The following is a 20,251-nucleotide window of genomic DNA, read 5'->3' on the forward strand; positions in this document are numbered from 1 at the left end:
ATAGAACTGAACTACAACAAGTGCACAACTTCTACATTTATTAATCTCCATTAAAACAAATAAATTAGTTTTATTTCACAGACAAAAATTTGTGATTCACACTGCCTTCAGAGGTAGTGGCTCTCGCTTCGTATGAGAATGTTTCAGTTATAGTGTATGTATAGTGTATGAGGAAACAAAATTTCACTTGTGTGTATGAGAGCGTTTCACTTGTGTTTGAGTGTTTCAGTCATGTGTAAGTGCAACAAAAATGTAGTGTATATGAGCACATTTCAGTCAAGTGTGAAAGCTATTCCTGAATAACATCCCTAACGGCCCCCTCAGAACGCTGCTCTAAAGAGTGACCAGAACAGATACAAAAACCGCATCAAGCAGCTTACGTGTTGACCAAAAACAGACATAACCACAACAGCAGCTCAAAATGTCGCATGTCATCACTTTGTCTTTTCCTGTCAATGCGTGATAGGGTCCTTTCCCGAGTTTAATCTTTTGTTAATTTGTCTGAAATGAAAATTAGTTTCATCTTTTGTTAATCTGTTTTCTGACATGTGAATATGTTTTCTTCTCAATTTTCTTAACACAAATTAGTTTCAGCGTTCATTGTTTTCTGAAATGTAAATGTGTTTCTACTTTTATTTTGTTGTAGGTAATGTAAATTAGTTTTGGCTTTTGTTAATGAGTTATTTTAAATGTTTCATGCAACATAAAAGTGTTTATTTTCTTTTGCACTTCCCAGCCACCCAGTGGAAATGCATGTTGTAGAATATCTGATTGGTTGATGTGAATTCTTTGGAATACAATTAGTGGAGGGCGGCATGGTGGACGACAGGTCAGCACGATGGCCTCATAGGGCGCAGGTCGTGGAATCGATTCCAGCTCTGACCTTCCTGTGTAGAGTTTTCATCTTCTCCCTGTGCCTGTGTGGCTTTCTTCCGGTTTCCTCCCACATTCCAAAAAAAACATGCATGGCAGGTTGATTGGACACTCTAAATTGCCCCTAGGTGTGAGTGTGAGCGCGTCTATGTGTGCCCTGCGATTGGCTGGCAACCAGTTCAGTTCTGCCTGAAGATAGCTGCGATAGGCTCCATCATCCCCCGCGACCCTTGTGAGAAGAAGCGGTACAGATTATGGATGGATGGACAAGTAGTGGAATGAGTGTACGTACTGGATAGATTCTGAAAATGCTCTTGTCAATATACTGAATATTTATGGTGTTTAAAGAATAAAAGAATGCAATAGAAATGTTTCCAAAGATTATCTAGTCATAGGCTCATGTATGTTTCTAGAAGGCCAACTATGCCACAATATTGCCACCAGGCTCCATTATCCAAAGTGAGAAAAGTGCATTGCTTGGAGACTATAGACATTGAGACACGATTACCTGTAAGCTCTAATCAGACTCGGTAACAATGCAAGGCAGACTCTAGCATGCACAATGTAAATAAAACAATGTGAACCATTGCGTCACAAATCGTGCCCCAGTAAGGCTATCTCCTCCAGTAGGAAGTCTACGTCCTCATGCTGTGTAGAAGGGTTGGCAAACACACATCTGAAAAAATTGACTTTGGTACTTGTAGGCTGATACCCAATCAGAACAGATCCCTTTTCCATCAGCCTTCCTTTGATCTGAGGGGCTACCTGGAGTCAAGTGAGGCATAATCAATTGCAATATAAGATGATGGGCTCATGACTTACGCTGTTACTCGACAGACCTGATGGAGTCTCTTGTCTCGCTCAGTACCAGGTGGCATGCTTCTCAGACTTGGAGGAAGGTACCAGAAGCACACGTTGCTGTGCTCTGGCTGTGTGAAAAGCAGAGGGCAAAAGTATAGACAATGTGATTTTGAAGTTGCTACTTTGTTAGTGAAAGACATGAATGAAAAGTTTCATTAAAACCAAGCTTACTATGTTTTTGAAGACAAGTTCAAAGTCTTTCCTCCTTTGCAGTAGATCATATAAATACCTTGCATTTCCCAAGCACTTGTTGACCTGTGCTCCAAAGCCCTCTGTACCCTGGAGCAAGAGTTTGGGGAAAAAAGAGCCAATCATAATTTTGAAGACATCCTATAAAAGATAAAATGGTGAAAAACTATCAATGTATGATAGGAGATGAAAAACCGGAAGTGCACTTCTTGTGAATGGCTTTTATAATCGTTTCACAGTAGACAATTCTTGGACATATATAATCAACATAAATTTTTAAAAATATGCCTGTTCACAGTGATGGGCCATGCTTTTGTTACATGGATCTTGAACAGGGGCTTGCCACACTCAAATCCAAATCTTCGTAACACCATGAGCTCGTTGCATTTGTAGGAACCATCAACTCTCCATAAAAATGCAACATAACAGCTTGTAATTACATTAGGAGCAGTTCAGAATATAAAAATGCTAACAATACGGACACACAAAAAAGATATAATATTGTGTGTGTATCCCAAAATGTATTCTTGACACTGATTTTATTTTTTTGTTTTTGTTTGTGTCAGGGTTCGCCGTTCGGCGAGGTGGAGAAGGACCCAAGATGCGAGGAAGCAGGGAAACGGATAAACTTAAAGGGAATTTATTAAATCAAACAAACAAGGACAAACAACGTGGCGTGGACAAACTAAACATGACTAAATACAACGAAAGAAGACAAGTGACGAGGATCGTGACAAAACACAAGGGAGCGTGGGCATGAGCGTGGGCATGAGCGAGGGCATGCGCGAGAAGGAGGGTGGTCGTCAAAAGTCCATACAGCGGCGTAGCAGGAGAAATGTTCCGACGCTGAGCTGTCGGCAAGGGGTGGATAAATAGTCCGAGTAATCAGGGGAGCAGATGGGAATCAGGTGCGTGATGGTTGACAGGGAACAGGTGCGTGGCTGGTGAGGACGAGAAGGCTGAGAGGGAAACGCCCCTACACAGCTGACAAAACAATAACAAAAAGGCACATGGCAGGAAGGAGGGAAGAAAACAACAACAAAAACACAGACATGCCCGACACGGGTCATGACAGTACCCCCCCTTCAAGGGACGGATTCCAGACGTCCCAAACAAGGCCGAAAAAACGAAAACGAAGTCCAAAAATGAGGGTGGGCGGAAGGGGTCGGGAGGTGGGACCACCACCCGAGTTCGAGGCCGGTCTGGCGGATGTCCGGGAGGCCAGACCAGCGAGTCTTTTCGTGGCCCTTCAGGCGGCCGTCCGGGAGGCCAGACCCATAAGTCCAAGGGTGGCCATTCAGGCGGACGTCCGGGATGACCCGAACGCCAAATGGAGTCCGCTGACGAGGCTGAGACAAGAAGCGGCGGCGGGACGCCGGATGCAGCCGAGACCGGAGCTTGGAGCAGCGACGGGGCGGGCGCAGCCGAGGCAGGCACTTGGAGCGGCGGCTGGTCGTCGAGCCCCGCCGAGACCGGATCGTGGAGCGGCGACTGGTCGTCGAGCCCCGCCGAGACAGGAACGTGGAGCGGCGACTGGTCGTCGAGCCCCGCCGAGACAGGAACGTGGAGCGGCGGCTGGTCGTCGAGCCCCGCCGAGACAGGAACGTGACGCGGCGGTGGTTCATCGGCCACCGCCGAGGCAGGAACTTGGGACGGGCGCAGAGCGTGCGCCGTCGGGTCGAGGACTTGAGACGGACGCAGGGCATGTTCCGCCGAAATGTGGACTTGGGGCGGACGCACGACGTGCTCCGTCGGAATGTGGACTTGAGACGGACGCACGGCGTGCTCCGCTGGAACGTGGACTTGAGGCGGACGCACGACGTGCACCGCCGGGACATGGACTTGGGGCGGACGCGGAACGTGCACCGCCGCAACATGGACTTGGGGCGAACGCACGACGTGTACCGCCGGAACATAGACTTGGGGCGGACGCCGGACGGGCTCCGCTGAAACGTGAGCTTGGGACGGACGCACAACGTGCTCCGCCGGAACGTGAACTTGGGACGGACGCACGACGTGCTCCGCCGGAACGTGAACTTGGGACGGACTCACGACGTGCTCCGCCTGAACGAGGACTTGAGACGGACGCAGGGCGTGTTCCGCCGAAATGTGGACTTGGGGCGGACGCACGACGTGCTCCGTCGGAATGTGGACTTGAGACGGACGCACGGCGTGCTCCGCTGGAACGTGGACTTGAGGCGGACGCACGATGTGCACCGCCGGGACATGGACTTGGGGCGGACGCGGAACGTGCTCCGCCGCAACATGGACTTGGGGCGGGCGCAGAGCGTGCGCCGTCGGGTCGAGGACTTGAGACGGACGCAGGGCATGTTCCGCCGAAATGTGGACTTGGGGCGGACGCACGACGTGCTCCGTCGGAATGTGGACTTGAGACGGACGCACGGCGTGCTCCGCTGGAACGTGGACTTGAGGCGGACGCACGACGTGCACCGCCGGGACATGGACTTGGGGCGGACGCGGAACGTGCACCGCCGCAACATGGACTTGGGGCGAACGCACGACGTGTACCGCCGGAACATAGACTTGGGGCGGACGCCGGACGGGCTCCGCTGAAACGTGAGCTTGGGACGGACGCACAACGTGCTCCGCCGGAACGTGAACTTGGGACGGACGCACGACGTGCTCCGCCGGAACGTGAACTTGGGACGGACTCACGACGTGCTCCGCCTGAACGAGGACTTGAGACGGACGCAGGGCGTGTTCCGCCGAAATGTGGACTTGGGGCGGACGCACGACGTGCTCCGTCGGAATGTGGACTTGAGACGGACGCACGGCGTGCTCCGCTGGAACGTGGACTTGAGGCGGACGCACGACGTGCACCGCCGGGACATGGACTTGGGGCGGACGCGGAACGTGCTCCGCCGCAACATGGACTTGGGGCGGGCGCAGAGCGTGCGCCGTCGGGTCGAGGACTTGAGACGGACGCAGGGCGTGTTCCGCCGAAATGTGGACTTGGGGTGGACGCACGACGTGCTCCGTCGGAATGTGGACTTGAGACGGACGCACGGCGTGCTCCGCTGGAACGTGGACTTGAGGCGGACGCACGACGTGCACCGCCGGGACATGGACTTGGGGCGGACGCGGAACGTGCACCGCCGCAACATGGACTTGGGGCGAACGCACGACGTGCACCGCCGGAACATAGACTTGGGGCGGACGCCGGACGGGCTCCGCTGAAATGTGAGCTTGGGACGGACGCACAACGTGCTCCGCCGGAACGTGAACTTGGGACGGACGCACGACGTGCTCCGCCGGAACGTGAACTTGGGACGGATGCACGACGTGCTCCGCCTGAACGAGGACTTGGGACGGACGCAGGGTCTGCGCCGCCTGAACGTGGACTTGGGGCGGACGCAGGGCGTGCTCCGCCGGAACGTGGACTTGGAGCGGACGCGGGACATGCGCCGCCGGAACAGGGACTTGAAGCGCCGGAACGGGGCTCAGCAGCTGGCGGGGAGCCGGAACGGGACTCAGCAGCTGGCGGGGAGCCGGGACGGGGCTCAGCAGCTGGCGGGGAGCCGGGACGGGGCTCAGCAGCTGGCGGGGAGCCGGGACGGGGCTCAGCAGCTGGCGGGGAGCCGGGACGGGGCTCAGCAGCTGGCGGGGAGCCGGGACGGGGCTCAGTAGCTGGCGAGGAGCCGGGACGGGGCTCAGCAGCTGGCGGGGAGCCGGGACGGGGCTCAGCAGCTGGCGAGGAGCCGGAATGGGACTCAGCAGCTGGCGGGGAGCCGGGACGGGGCTCAGCAGCTGGCGGGGAGCCAGGACGGGGCTCAGCAGCTGGCGGGGAGGCGGCGTGGTCTGCAGCCGCTGACGTGGAGGCGGCGTGGTCTGCAGCAGCTGACGTGGAGACGGCGTGGTCTGCAGCAGCTGACATGGAGGCGGCGTGGTCTGTGCCGCTGACGGGGAGGCGCGAGGGACCGAGACTAGGGGTGCTGGTGAACGTGAGCTATGAGACGCAAGGGGAACGTGACCAGGTGCTGAAACCGATGGGGGACGAGGTGTACGTGAACTGTGAGACGCAACGGGAACGTGACTAGGTGCAGAATTTGACGGGGGAAGAGGTGAACGACGTGGCTGTGACTTGCGCGACTCGGGGAGTGGAGCGCGCGGGGTACCGTGGGGAGTAGCCGAACCTCCACTGAGGCGCCATCGTTGGCCGCCACGTGGGGGTGCCCGGAAGGCCAACCGGGTGCCCCAGTAAGGGCTCGCGGTGGCAGAAGGGGAGAAAGGGTCAACCCGAAGGGGTGCCAGAAGTCATCGTCCGAGGGAGAGTAGTCGGAGCGACGACGACGGCGACGCCGCCGAGAGCTTCCCGCTGGGTCCGGATGTGGTCGGAACATTCTGTCAGGGTTCGCCGTTCGGCGAGGTGGAGAAGGACCCAAGATGCGAGGGAGCAGGGAAACGGATAAACTTAAAGGGAATTTATTAAATCAAACAAACAAGGACAAACAACGTGGCGTGGACAAACTAAACGTGACTAAATACAACGAAAGAAGACAAGTGACGAGGATCGTGACAAAACACAAGGGAGCGTGGGCATGAGCGTGGGCATGAGCGTGGGCATGAGCGTGGGCATGAGCGTGGGCATGAGCGTGGGCATGAGCGTGGGCATGAGCGTGGGCATGAGCGTGGGCATGAGCGTGGGCATGAGCGAGAAGGCGGGTGGTCGTCAAAAGTCCATACAGCAGCGTAGCAGGAGAAATGTTCCGACGCTGAGCTGTCGGCAAGGGGTGGATAAATAGTCCGAGTAATCAGGGGAGCAGATGGGAATCAGGTGCGTGATGGTTGACAGGGAACAGGTGCGTGGCTGGTGAGGACGAGAAGGCTGAGAGGGAAACGCCCCTACACAGCTGACAAAACAATAACAAAAAGGCACATGGCAGGAAGGAGGGACGAAAACAACAACAAAAACACAGACATGCCCGACACGGGTCATGACAGTTTGACCTTTAAAAGCATGTAATTTATAACATAGCTATAATGTTTTAGCAAATAATTCCACCTAACCTAACCCTTCATTCTGATATTATATAAAATATTTAATACAGTACATATTTGACTGTATTATATATATATGTATATATATATATATATATATATATATATATTTATATATTACAATTATTAATATTATTATTATGGGTATAAGCAAATCAGATCATAGATGGGTGGATGAAAAACTGAAACTGAAAAAAGATGAAAAAAAAAGTGCAAAAAACAAAAGGCCGCCTCTTCTTGGCATGGCGAGTAAGCGATATCGCTGTGCATACAAGTACTTCCTGCACTCAAAAGCGCAATATTACTTGCGGATATATAATGTGCAGAACAATGTTCCTTTCAATGGAGGTATTCTGATCACGTTTATATGGCCAAATATCGAAGTTAGAATAGTTGTCTTGTTCTGGTTTTTAAAAACCTGAATATGAACATATTCAGGTTTTTGCATGTGTTACTAAATTGCCAATATTTGAGTTTTGAATTTGTTATTGACTGCACGTAACACATCATGGATAACTTCACATTGATACCTTTGCCTTCCACATGAGCCAAAGTTTGAAGACATCCACATGTCTGCCACACTGGATGCTCTTATCTCCGGTATCATAGCTCACATCATAGAATTTGTCCTTCTGGAAAAGATATGGAGCCCCCAATTCATTGCACTTTTGCAAGAGGCCCTGTGGATAAGTACAAGACACTTATTAGGATGTAGATAAGACATGGACGATAGTTAGATTCAATAAAAAAAATAATAATAACAACTTTTTTTTTCATTCTTAAGGGAATCAGACAATTAATTTTCTTGTTGTCCAAGGTCCACTTGCCATCTGAGAGGTACTCCAAATAAATGACTCAGTATCTCAAAAATCCTGTCAGTAATTATTAAGTTACAACATGAGCAAATAGTTTCTTACTTTCTTCTTGATCAGTATTGCTGAGCACTGCAGAGGAACACCCATCATCTTGTGAGGGTTCCATGTTACTGACCATGCTCTGGAAAACAAAAAAGTTGCTTACGAGATTGTTTCATATTCTGTGTCAACAAGAGTACCATTACAGGATATGTTCCGTTTACTCATGCCAATACCTTTCAATGCCCTGTAGCTTCATCCTGTGTCTGTCCGACAAAAGTAAGCCTCCACCCCATGATGCCTGGAAGGAAACACAACAGCTGGTAAACACAAAATGAAGAAGTGCAGGTTCTAGATTTGATGGGCCCTATTTTGTGCCCAGCACAAGTCCAGCACAATGCGCAGTTTAACGTGTGTATGGGTGGAGTTTCCAATCTTTTGGTACATTGCTTAACTAATGCAGATCGAAGAGGGCATTTGTGCTGCTGAGTGACGTTGTGGGAGGGAAGGCTGAGGACTCCCGGCCAATCGAAACAGCTTCCTTCATAAATGCATTTAAATTCAGAAAAGGAGGAACATGCATTGCAGAAGTGTGCACTAGCCGTCTGTCTGCATGCGAAAGGATTTTCTGGACTTCATGCAGGAGATTGCCACGCGCAAAGTGCATTTATAGTAGTACAGCAAGAAGAGCTCCACTTGTGAATGATATAATTGGGCCTGCATGTAACTTGGGCTGTTGGAGACCACCTTGTACACCTGATCGTGCGTCCATGTGACACTGCATTTGGGTCCTCCTTCACATCAAGTTCTGACAAAAGGCACCGACCACCACTGGACCCAGCGGGAAGCACACGGTGACGTGCTCGACATCGCCTGTCAGCCTGCCAATGACTGCGCCCAAGTGAAGGTTCTGCCACCTATCGTAAACCCACCAGCATTTTGTACCTCGAGCCACATTGTTAATCGCCATCTTCCTCACCCCATTCCTTCCTCACCATGTTTTCTAGTCCACTTTCAAAAGTTCCCTTACTCTCAGCCCCTGTCTCTTCTTCTCCCTAACCTCTATGGTGTCAGGCTGATGAGGTTCAGGCTGAGCCTGAGGCTGTCACCAGTTCCTGTGCCAGCTCCTCGGCAGTTTCGTCCATCACTAGTTCCTGTTCCGGCGGAGCACGGGTTGCAGCCGTACCTAGTTCTCGTGCCAGCACCTCGTCAGCTGCAGCAGGACCCGGTCCCCATGCTGGTTCCTCAACAGCTGCAGCCACCACAAGCTCCCGTCCCGGCGGCAGGAGTGCTGTAGCCACCACCCAACCTTGCTCCGGAGGCGAGAGCGCCGCGGCCGCCATCGCCTCTGGGATGACCACCGGACTGGCACTAATTGGCGGGCTGTGATTTCGTCTCCTGGCCCCCTCCGCCCACCCTGTTTTGGGACTTTTTTTGTTAGGGACTTGTCTTGATTGATTTTTGTTTAGTATTTAGTTTCATGTTCTCCTTGTGTTCATTTGTGTGTGTCGTTACCCTATTGTGTCCACCTGTGCCCGTTTACTCGATCCCTAACCAATCAGTAGTTTGTGGCTTGTCCAGGTGTTCCTCGTTGTCTCGTTAATTTGTTTGTATTTAGTTCCCCGTTTCATTTCAGTCCTTGTCGGTTCAACGCCACATGTCCTCTGTTCTTTGTCCACACCACTTGTTGTTGTTCTTGTGTATTGTCATGTCCTAGTTTTCTAGTGAAACTTTGATTCTTGTTGTTTTGTACTTTAATATTGTTTTTATTATCCATTTTCCCTGTTCTCCTTTTTTTGTTCATTTGGGAATTCAACATTTTGGTATGAACTACACTGTGCTTCCCTGCATTTGGATCCTCCACCACGTCAAGTGCTGGCATGGAGTTTAGAATCTGCCTGTGCCTCAATCAAATCCACCAAATTCGTGTTACATGACCTGCGTCACCACTTAGACATGGGTTGAATCAGGTGTGTTGGAGGAGGGAGACATCTAAAACAGGACAGGACCCCAGAAGACTGGAGTTGCCCACGCCTGTAGCCAGTTTAAAAAAAGGAGCAGAAGTCTTTCTTTGTAAAAGAACCTAATACAACATGGTGTCAGAAGTTAGCGTGTTTTGAGGTGACATCTTTGCAAATAACTAGCGACTATGACGAGCATGCACAAGCGGCAGCTCCAACAGAGGCAGCAGGTTGCCAAGTGGTCATGCCAAAAGCTACGGTAATATCGGCAGCTAAACCAGCAGGGAACTTTACCATCAAACCACCAGAAAGTTTTGACTACTCAAAACTCCAGCAGTGGGACAAATGAATAAGACATTTTGAGCATTTTAGACTGGCTCATGCAAACCGATTATGTCAAATTTAACAAGAGAACGCAACAGCCACCAGAAACAGTGGACTTATTTATTTCAGCACTATGCACTGGCAGAAAACTGAGTGTGGTGCACGTCATGATGACCTTTTCAAAGATAGCCATGTAGTGGGTCTATCTAACAAAATACAGTTGGACCAAGCTAGTACCCTAGCTAAAGATATCACAATTTCAAGGCAATCTGACAAAAAAAAAAGGCAGACTGACCCGAGGTGAAGCTATCGCAAGCAGTGATAGTGGATGCAGTACAAGTAAGGAAAGCCAAGCTAGTCAAAATTAAAAAGCTAAGAATAGAAGCAGCTTAAGACATAGTGTGAAGTAAGTTCAGAAAACGGCAAATGAAATCTTGTTGTGTCACAAATAAAGGAATTACACATAATACAAATAATGAAGCATGAAAAAAATATTTGGTATATTTGACAAATAAATATTTTTCCGAAGTTAGATTCTGTTGAGCGACAAACCCGGACCCGGAAGTGTGATGTCATACCAAGCGAATATGGCAGAGGTCACCATTGAAAGTGTATTAGGCCAGTCAGAAATTGACTTGGAAAGCAAAATATCAAACATATCTGAGGGGATGCACACATTTGAAGAGTTGGAGGAAGCTTGTTGGAATTAGGTTTGTTGGACCATACATGTATGAGCCAGATGCTCAGCAGAAAGAAAAAACTGTGCCTGAAGGACCGGAGATTGGAGAGGAGACTAGACTAATCGAGACTGGAGGAATGGTACTATATATAGCGTAATGGCTTTCATCTTGTCTTATTTTTCAAAAGGTTTCAAGTTTTATTTTTTTTCAAACAAAAAACTTTTTTCTGGTGGAGAGCAAAAAACTGTCACACTTCCCTAAGGTAGGGAAGGAGCGCAGTTTTGATCGGGATCCGTAATTTGAAAGTTCCCCGACACGATGAGCTGTTTTAAGACGCCAACTCTGAGGAAGGCTGAAGTGACAGCCGAAACTGTCAGGGAGGTATGAGTTTTTTACTCTCCTCCAGAAAAAAGTTTTTTGACTGAAAAGAAGAAAATTTGGTGAGCTATATAGGCTTGGGTTATTAGCTTTGTGTTATTGTTTTTAAATGTGTTGCTCTGCCGTGCTGTGAATGACACGCGGTGAGATTATGTCCATTTATTCTGCTAGTACGTAGTATGAAGCACACTCAAATTTATGTTGAATCGGTGTTAAGAGTATTAGAGGGTCTTCCAACAACCAGCAAGTACCTGACAGATCTACAAGTGCAACTCCAGTCCAACAGCGTTTGCTGTTCAAGTTATAAATTACCACAGAGAACAATCGCTGGATCGTAATCATCTACAGAGAACGGTAAAGCACTAGTGGCCAGAGAGGACTCTCCTGAGTGTGCACAATGCACTGCTGCAAAGAGGCACAAGGTTTGTGACTCCTGCTAATATGAAAAATGCAGTTTTGCATAAGCTACATGAGGGTCTCTTAAGTGTGGTCAAATGCAGAAAGCGTGCCCGCCATGCAATGTGGCGCTTTAAGAAACCATATCAGTAGGCTTGTCAATACGTCACCAGTGATTATAAGAAAGAAAGACTCAAAGGAAGGGAGACGGAAATGCCCATATAACTACCAAAAAGGGCATGGCAGAAGTTAAAAGCCGACTTGTTGACTCTAAAAGACAAAAATGATCTGTTAATAGGAGACAAAAACTTCTCTACGTATACAGCTCAGCTCAACTTGTTTTGTCAATGTCATTGTGCATCTGAAGTCAATATTTGCACGCCATGGAAAACCAGAGACACTGATCACAGACAATGGAACATCTTGATTGTCAGGAGATGAAAGACTTTGCAAAAGAATACTGTTTTGAGCATGTGCCCAGTAGTCCCAGGTACACACAAAGCAACGGTGAGACAGAGAGAGCTTTTCGAACAGGCGAAAATCTCCTTAAGAAAGGGCGTGATCCATACTAAGCACTATTGCCCTACAGATCAACAGCGCTGACCAATGAATACTGCCCAGCAAAGCTCCTCATGGAGCGTAGATGCCGTACCACCTTGCCATGTGTGCAGGATCTGCAACCACTACGTCATGTGGAAAATGAGAAAAGGATGAGACAGAATGTTTCAACAAAAGACACAGAACAAGAGAGCTGACCAAATTGTTGCGGGGACACTTGGTTGTTGCATTACATATTTAAAAGCAAAATGTAATTTAAAAATATATGGTGCCAAGGGATGCTTTGCCTGGGGCGCAATTCTAGCCAGGACCACCTCTGGTCCACCAGATGCCCAGCGAGGCATAGTAATTCTGCCAAGCAGCAGGAGAATCAAATTGCCGAGCGCACGGACGCCTAACTATTAAAATAGGGGCTCTCTATACAGTAAACAGAGAGAGAGAGAGAGACACACATTGTATTGGAGTCTCAAATTTTCCTGATGAAAGAACGCTTTCAAGTCATACAAACACTCAAGAGACTGAACAGTCCTAATGCACGACAACCTTGCAAGGTATTAGCATATTTCATGAGCTGGCAACTCAATCTCTATTTAAAGAGTAAACTTCTGAATTGTTTTGCTGCTTCTTAGATTAGTTTGTGCTGTTAGTTTTGTTTTATTTTATTTTTTATAACGGCATCATGAGTGAGGGAAAAAAGTAAAAGCATACTAGGACCTTGCATCCATAAATGGAATTTATTGTGTTGTAGACTAGGTTACTGTTCTGCTAATGTCCCTTTGAATTCAGTAAGCTACTTTTATTTGACTTACTATGCTCTTCAATGTCTTTATGTGTTTGAACTTCAGCTTGTTCAAAACACTGCCACCCGGATCATCACTAGAACACCTTCTTCCCATCACATCACCCCCATCCTACAGCAGCGACACTGGCTCTCAGTCAACCAGCAAATCATCAACAAAATTCTTCTATATACTTTAAAATCTATTCACAACCTCGCCCCTTCCTACCTTTCTGACCTATTGCCTCTCCATCTCGCGCCCTCTGGTCTTCATCTTCCATGCTCCTCACTGTAGCTTCTGCTCACCTCTGCACCATGAGGGGCAGAGCTTTCAGCCAAAGTTCCCCAGGTCTGTAACTCTCTCGCACCTTACCTTCGTAACTGTACCACCCTCCCCATCTTTAAAACTAAACTCAAAACCCATCTGTCCCTCATCTACTCATATTGTATTTTATCCAGTTTTGTTTTTAAATCTCGGTGCTTTTACTCTTGTCTGTATTTTTACTCTTGTATATAACATTGTACGGCGTCCTTGAGTGTCCGGAAAAGCACTTCCAGATTAAATGTATTTATTATTATTATTATTATCCGCAACTGGAGCACTAGCTTTGTGCGCACTGATCTCCTGCATGGACTTGCAGTGAGTACATTATGCTGATGCTATGTGGACCGCAAGCCACTCCTGTGTTAAATTTAAAGGGAATGAAAAGTGCAACTTCCATTGGTCAGGAAACAGGCCGGCTGTGTTCAATACCCATTTCTACCTGTGCGCGTCTGAGAAAAAAGTTCAAAAGAGAGAAAAACTCTACACATGCATACAGTTCGACTGCGCTTTGTGAAAATGGGGTCAAAAATAGATGCTTGAGGATATAGCATTTTGAACCAGAAAGAGAGAGAAAAATAGAGACTCTTACATCCACATGCATCCATAAAGTATGTCGCTGACAAATGTCTGCAATTGCACTGAGGGGATCAAAAGCTCCATACAAGGTAGTGCCTGCTGTTGCATTCACATAGAATGGAACCATGTTCTGGAGAGAAAAAAAATGTATGTTTAATAAGTATGTACCAGCTTTCACATTGTTTTATATCAAGTATGAGCAACATCCTAACTATCAAAAAAATTTTGTTTTTCAGTGTTACCTTTTCTTCAGCTGCAAGAATCGAAGCCTCAAGTTCTTCTGGAATCATTTTCCCTCTAAAAAGTAGACAACGTTTCTGAAGATATATACTATATGTATTGTATTCTGTATTGTAATCTTTCTTTGTCTATGAATATATGCAAAAAAAAGTTCATATTTAATCATAACAATGGATTAATATTCAGATGGCCACACCCTTAGGACCAGTTGAATTATTTTGAGATCCAATACAAGTATGAAATAATAAGGAATGACCACCTCCATCATTTAATGGACTAAAATTATTGTAGGTTTTAATGCTCATAACAGTTCAAAAATATGTTCATTATAGCGGTGGTACAGATCAGAATAAACCCTGAATGTTCACAAGCATACACAAAATAAAACAGGTGAGCAAACGTACACTGTCGTGTACTATAATTGTCTAGAATCAAACGTGCTAGTGTGTTTGCGTTTGTGTGTGTGTAAAACATACCTTTCATCACATTTCACTATGAACACATTTTCAATGCCGAGTCCCAGCACAGCAGCAGACTTCTTGACTGAATAGTGACTCTGTCGAGATAAAACCACATCATTCATCTTTAGCTGTCTGAGTCTAGGGACATAATGGACAGGTATACTGTTCTTGTTCTTTACATACAATTGCAATTGAAAGAAACCATTTCTTTGTGCACTTGTTTGCTTTTGAGGACAAAGTAAACCGACCATCTGAATGTCAAAAGAAACTGAATACAAAAAGCAAATGAAAGAATCTTTTCTACTTCATTGAACACACACAAATAAGTACATTTGAGTTGTTGTTTTTTTGTAACAAAGAAAAGCTGTGACTATTTCAGGAAATAGTTACATTAAGTGAAGTCTTTCTTTTTAAAATTTCGACACAATACATGTGGAAAATTTGTCATCATTTCGGCTCTTGATTGAGAGCCTTACAATTGAGACAGGAGCCAAAATGAAAATGAGGAAATTAATAACCTAAATTTCCTTGTCCCCTTTACTTTAACTTATTATAGTATAGCATGACTTGACGTGTATTATAATTATGATAGTATTAGGAGTAGATATTACTAATACTGTAGAAACCTGTATGTATGGGCAAAAATGTATATATACAATACTCAATACGGTATATTATAGCAGCATTTTACTATTTTCTATTTTGTAATTCCTCCGTCCATCTATTATCCAAGCTGCTTCTCCTCACAAGGGTCACGTGCATGCTGGAGACTAGCCCAGGTGTCCTCGGGCAGTAGGCTGGAGAAACCCAGAGCTGGTTGCCATCCAATTGCACGGCACACATAGACGAACTAACATGCACACTCACAATCCCACAGAGGGACAATTTGGAGTGTTCAATTAACCTAGCATGCATGTTTTTGGAATGTGGGAGGAAACCGGAGTTCCCGAAGAAAACCCACGCAGGCAAGGGGAGAACATGCAAACTCCACACAGGAAGGCCAAAGCCAGAATTTGAAACCCTTCACCTATTTACTGTGAGGCGGATGTGCCAATTAACGCAAACTATTTTGAAATATATTTTCTTATTTACATCACTCAGACTCTGTCTTTATGAAGAATACATGATTTTTTTTTCTTTTCTTCTTATTTTTCATTTTAATTATGCAACTGTGACAGACATGCTTTCTTTGGATTTCTGTTATATAAAAATTAAGTGAATTACAAAAAGCAAAGCGCAGAGGTCTGACTTTGGACAGAAGGCTTTGCATCCTGCTCTGGCTAGAAAGAATATTCAAATTGCAACTATTGTTGGTAAAAGGTGCTGGTTTGCTTCCCAAGCATTGTTGAAGTGGTTTAGGAGTATTCAGAGGCAAATTCCACTCACGGCCGCAGCCGTGTCCAATCACTCTGATTTCCTTTCCTTATTGTATACTTATGTGTGAGTATCGGTTCTTTGTGTGGTGAAATGTATACAAAATATACACTGAAGTGAAAAATATATTTTCTTCAATAATTAATAATTGCATAAATGTTTGTAAATCAAATAATTAATAGAGCTTGTTTTGTCCATCTACGCTTGGATTTCCACCAGTAGTGCAACATTATAGATACTGGCAGAATGATTACATGTTCGGAAGTGAAGAGAGCCAAGTGAGGCAGAGCTGCCATTCCTCTTGTTTTCACTTCTGGGTAGAAGTAAAATCTTGCCACCAGCATGCTGTACAGGTTGGAAATGGTGCCTCCTTCAGGAAAAAAAAAACATGATTGAAGTGTTTTTGTTTAATTTTATTTGCATTGGACAATATATACTTTGCAATTGCAGACATTTAGAGAAGATGCAAGATCCTCAGACATTACCTGGTGAGAAGATACCATCTCCTTCGTCATCAGACCATCTGACAATGCTCTGCATCTTCTTCAGTAGAACTTCCTCCATTAGAGTGAAGACAGGAGCCACCTCATATGTAAACCTAGCAAACATGCTTTTATAAGTACAGTATGTACAATTTATACATCGTTGAATATTGAAATAAATATATGATTATAAAATAGTAATTAGATTTGTAATAAAGTAAAACAATTGCAAGAAAAAGAATGTGAACTCTTCAGAATTACCTGAATTTCTGCATAAATTGGTTAAAAATGAGATTGGTTAAAGTTGTCCTACCCTAAAAAAATGATGAACACACAAAAGACCTTTTAACCATTAACTTGCATGAAGTTGGAAAGGGTTGTAAAACTATTTGTGTGTATATGTCTCAACTGCAAATGGAACAATGTCACCACAGCAGTGATTCCTGAGGAGTGGCCATCCAGAAAAGATAAAGTCTCTGACTTCTGCTGACATCCCTACTGACAAATCTCAAGTAGAATATGTAAAATATTAAACATGAATGGAGTTAATAGGAGGATTCCAAGGAGGATTGTACTGTTATCCCAAAAAAATAAAATAAATTGCTTCAAGCACCTGGATGTTCCACAGCACTATTCATCCATTTTCCATAGCCCTCATGCTGCTCAGGAAGCGGTGAGCAGCAGCCCAACCCTGCTACCTTTTGGCCAAGAGGTAGACTACTCTAAGGACTGGTCGCCAGTCAATCAAAGGGCACACATCGTGTGACGTAGATGATTATTCGCTGATAGCGCAGCATAAAGCCAACTACTGCAGAGGAGGACTTACTGGATGTCAGATTTTTTTATTGCCTTAGGTATGGGTAGCTGGTATTGACTTCCTCCACTTGAACAATACCTAATAATAATAATAATAATAACAATAATAAGGCCTGTATACCAATAACGGGTATCAATATTCCATTCCTTGTTATTTTTCTTGCAATTGTAAATGTCAAACAATTCAAATTAGATCTAATCATAATGTTTCCATGTTGTATTCCAGTACAGCAGTAGTATGGTGCAAAGTCTTTCAGTCTGAATTTTGGTAAAGCCTTGCTACTATTGGTAGTAAGCAAAGAATAAACAGAATCTCACATATTTGTGTTGGCTATAGATGTCAGCCATTCACCAGCAACACCAATCACATCCAGACCTGCGAACAGTTGATTGAAAAAGCGAGGATGGCCTGGAAAGGAAAAAGGTCATAGATCAGATACAACACACTATCCATTTTGTATGCAGCTGGAATTGTTAGAAGGAAACAAGATGCTTCCAGTAATGCTTAGGCAAACACGAGAAAAAAGCACACCTGTATTGACGCCATATTTCAGTGTGTCTCGACAATCAACTAATATTTGCTCAAGAGTGTCTGGTTTTTCAGGCAGGTCCAGGCTGAAGCCTTCCAGTCCGTCTTTGAGTTGGTGAGGGTGGTGAAAATCCAAAACCTGAAACCAAATTAGCATTGCAGTTTGTTCATTCAAAGAAGGCTTAACAAGGGCTTTTACTTTTTTTGTTAAGACGTAGTACCTTGGAATTTCTGAGATGGGACTTGCAGATGTAATTCATCAACAAGTTGACAATCTCCTGCAGAAAATCCCTTGTCATTCCTTCTCCGCCTAAAGTTGGCAGGAGGTCTATTTATATGATCACACACAGAGTAGAACAATTGAACTTTTTGCACGAGCTATATTCAAGTTGGATAGACGATATTGGATATTGAGTATTATCAATTATTAATGTTTTCTAAAATTAACACTTCAAATAACTTATTTAATGTTTTGACACACCGAATAAGACCCGGTATTTCAATCCTACTCTTAATCTAACTGAACTCAACTTTATTTATATAGCTCTATAAAAACAACAGCTGCATACAAATTGCTGTACATAAAGTCAAAATCTGACATAAAAGCAAAGACAATAAAAACAAATAAACTGATAACATAAAAACAATATAAAACACTAAAGCAATGCCGACTTTCATGCTGAGTTAAAAGCCAAAGAATAAAGTTGTTTTAAGATGAGTTTAATTAATTTTATAAACAAAATGAAAAAAAAACTTATTTTTCATTGCACATAATTAAAATGTGTTAAACTAATTTTAAGGAAAAGGGATAATGACTTCAGTTTTCCATATTTTTAATCCTGAGAAACTGATGGAAATGTTTGAATTCAGTAAAATAAAATGTTTTACAATTCACTTAGTTTTCTATGAAACTATACATTATTTCAAATGCTGTATTTCGTTTCCCAAGTCTGTAGTCATCTTGTGGCCTTTGTAAAGTGTCTTCTAAAATGCAGTGAACAGAGTGATCTATATTAGAATTTGATAAGCCTTTATTCATTATATATTTTAAAAATATTATTATTATTATTATTGTCATTATTATTATTGCTATTGTTATTAGTTAGAGCAGATAGTGTTGTTTGGTTTGGTTTTACTCACATCAGCCATTTTCTAGTCTTATATTATATATATATTTATATAAATATATATATATATATTAAATCTCAAAAAAGCAGAACCAATTCCTGCAATGAACACTTTTGTTTAGTGTTTAATGTCCACTTAGACAGAAATAGAATAATTATTAATGATGGAACTCTCTGGGGATGTAAAGTAACAAGCTGCTTTGATCATGCATCACCTTTGCAGTAAATGTCGCTGAAATCAGTCATAGCCTGTTTATTTTCCCTGAGAGAGTCCTCAGGGCGTTTATCCATTTTGACTGATTTATCCGTGACACTGTCTGAAAAAGACACACAAAAAAAGAAAAACATTTAAAACAAGTGAAGAATCTTCATATCATAAAGGCAGCCGAAAGTCAACCTGGTCTCAGTTTTAAGGACACTACAAGGACATTAGTGGCTAGGATGTACTGAATAATTTGTTTAATATTCAAATGTCTTATAATGAACAACAACACTGTTTACTGTAATACTTTATGAAGTTTAAGGGTGATAATTTGATCTACCTACCTACCTACCTACCTATCTATCTATCTCTCGCTATCTGTCTCTCTCTCGCTATCTGTCTCTCTGTATCTGTATCTACCTGTTTCTCTCTATTTCCTTCTCTCTCTATCTGTCTCTCTCTTTCTATCGATCTGTTTCTCTCGCTATTTTTCTCTCTCTATTTCTTTCTCTCTACCTCTCTCTATTTCTCTCTCGCTATTTGTCTCTCTCTCTCTCGCACTCTCCCACAATCTAGTCATCTGTCTGTCTACTATATCTAGCTATTGACACAGCTTATGTTTTGATTGCTTTGCCATTTTCTGGCTTTAAGGTTACTGCCTACTTACAGTCCTTTTCGTCTGATATCTTTATATTGACATATACAGTAATTCAACTTCACATTTCTTCCCTGCTTTGAATTATGCCTGCAGTATTCATTTAAACATTATTTGAGTAGTGAGCAATTCAAGGCAGTTGAATCTAGATTAAATATCTCTTTTTAAAATCACCACTACAACCATGCAGCGTCAACATTCACAATGTCATTAAGTCACACTTACCTGGCAGCTGCAAGAAATCCATGTCAGTACTAATGTCAGCTTTCAAAATTTAGTGGAAAACAAAAAAAGTGTAGGTGCAAGTCACATCAGTTAGACAGTGACTTTTCTTCAAATAATTGCCCGTGGTCTAAATCAGTCGTTATTCTCAGACAAACGCTGTTAACGAGTGAGCCATGAAAGGGGTCTGTGTTGCGCCACTTCTGAGTAGCAGAAAGCAGCAATAGTTGCCACACACCCAAGTGAAGGGAGGGGACAGTTTGGGGCCCGATGATAAAGGGATTGTTCAATCCCTTCTTGTGGTACAGAGACAGAAACTAGAAGAAGAACAGAAGAATCATCTGATTTCCATGCACAAACATAATGACTTT

The 20,251-nt window shown here is 44.5% G+C and overlaps 1 protein-coding gene across 1 annotated transcript; it reads right to left on the minus strand.

Moving 5' to 3' along the window:
- Positions 1-702: 702 nt before the first annotated feature.
- Positions 703-20,056, minus strand: gad3 (glutamate decarboxylase 3). The gene is made up of 16 exons (XM_088310648.1): positions 19,884-20,056; positions 19,017-19,118; positions 17,896-18,002; positions 17,678-17,813; positions 17,464-17,554; positions 16,333-16,445; positions 16,102-16,217; positions 14,489-14,568; positions 14,015-14,069; positions 13,786-13,902; positions 8,033-8,097; positions 7,860-7,938; positions 7,473-7,622; positions 1,906-2,013; positions 1,713-1,802; positions 703-1,638 (listed from the first exon to the last, which is right to left on the minus strand). The coding sequence occupies exons 1-16, from the start codon at positions 19,903-19,905 to the stop codon at positions 1,465-1,467; spliced, it is 1,605 nt and encodes a 534-aa protein (XP_088166774.1). The 5' UTR covers positions 19,906-20,056; the 3' UTR covers positions 703-1,464.
- Positions 20,057-20,251: the final 195 nt, after the last annotated feature.

Source organism: Idiotropiscis lumnitzeri, chromosome 12, assembly GCF_059441095.1.
Source record: "Idiotropiscis lumnitzeri isolate Australia: NSW breed Sydney's pygmy pipehorse chromosome 12, RoL_Ilum_1.0, whole genome shotgun sequence".
NCBI classification, from domain to species: Eukaryota; Metazoa; Chordata; class Actinopteri; order Syngnathiformes; family Syngnathidae; genus Idiotropiscis; species Idiotropiscis lumnitzeri.

Bases quoted from the DNA above. Each gene is read 5' to 3' on its own strand.
- gad3 (XM_088310648.1), bottom strand. From the start codon at position 19,905: ATGGATTTCTTGCAGCTGCCAG. The intron at 16,218-16,332 runs GTAATGTCTGAG...TTTTTCCTGAAG, and splicing joins AGATGGTATCTTCTCACCAG to GAGGCACCATTTCCAACCTG. The intron at 7,939-8,032 runs GTATTGGCATGA...TTTGTTTTCCAG, and splicing joins AAGCTACAGGGCATTGAAAG to AGCATGGTCAGTAACATGGA.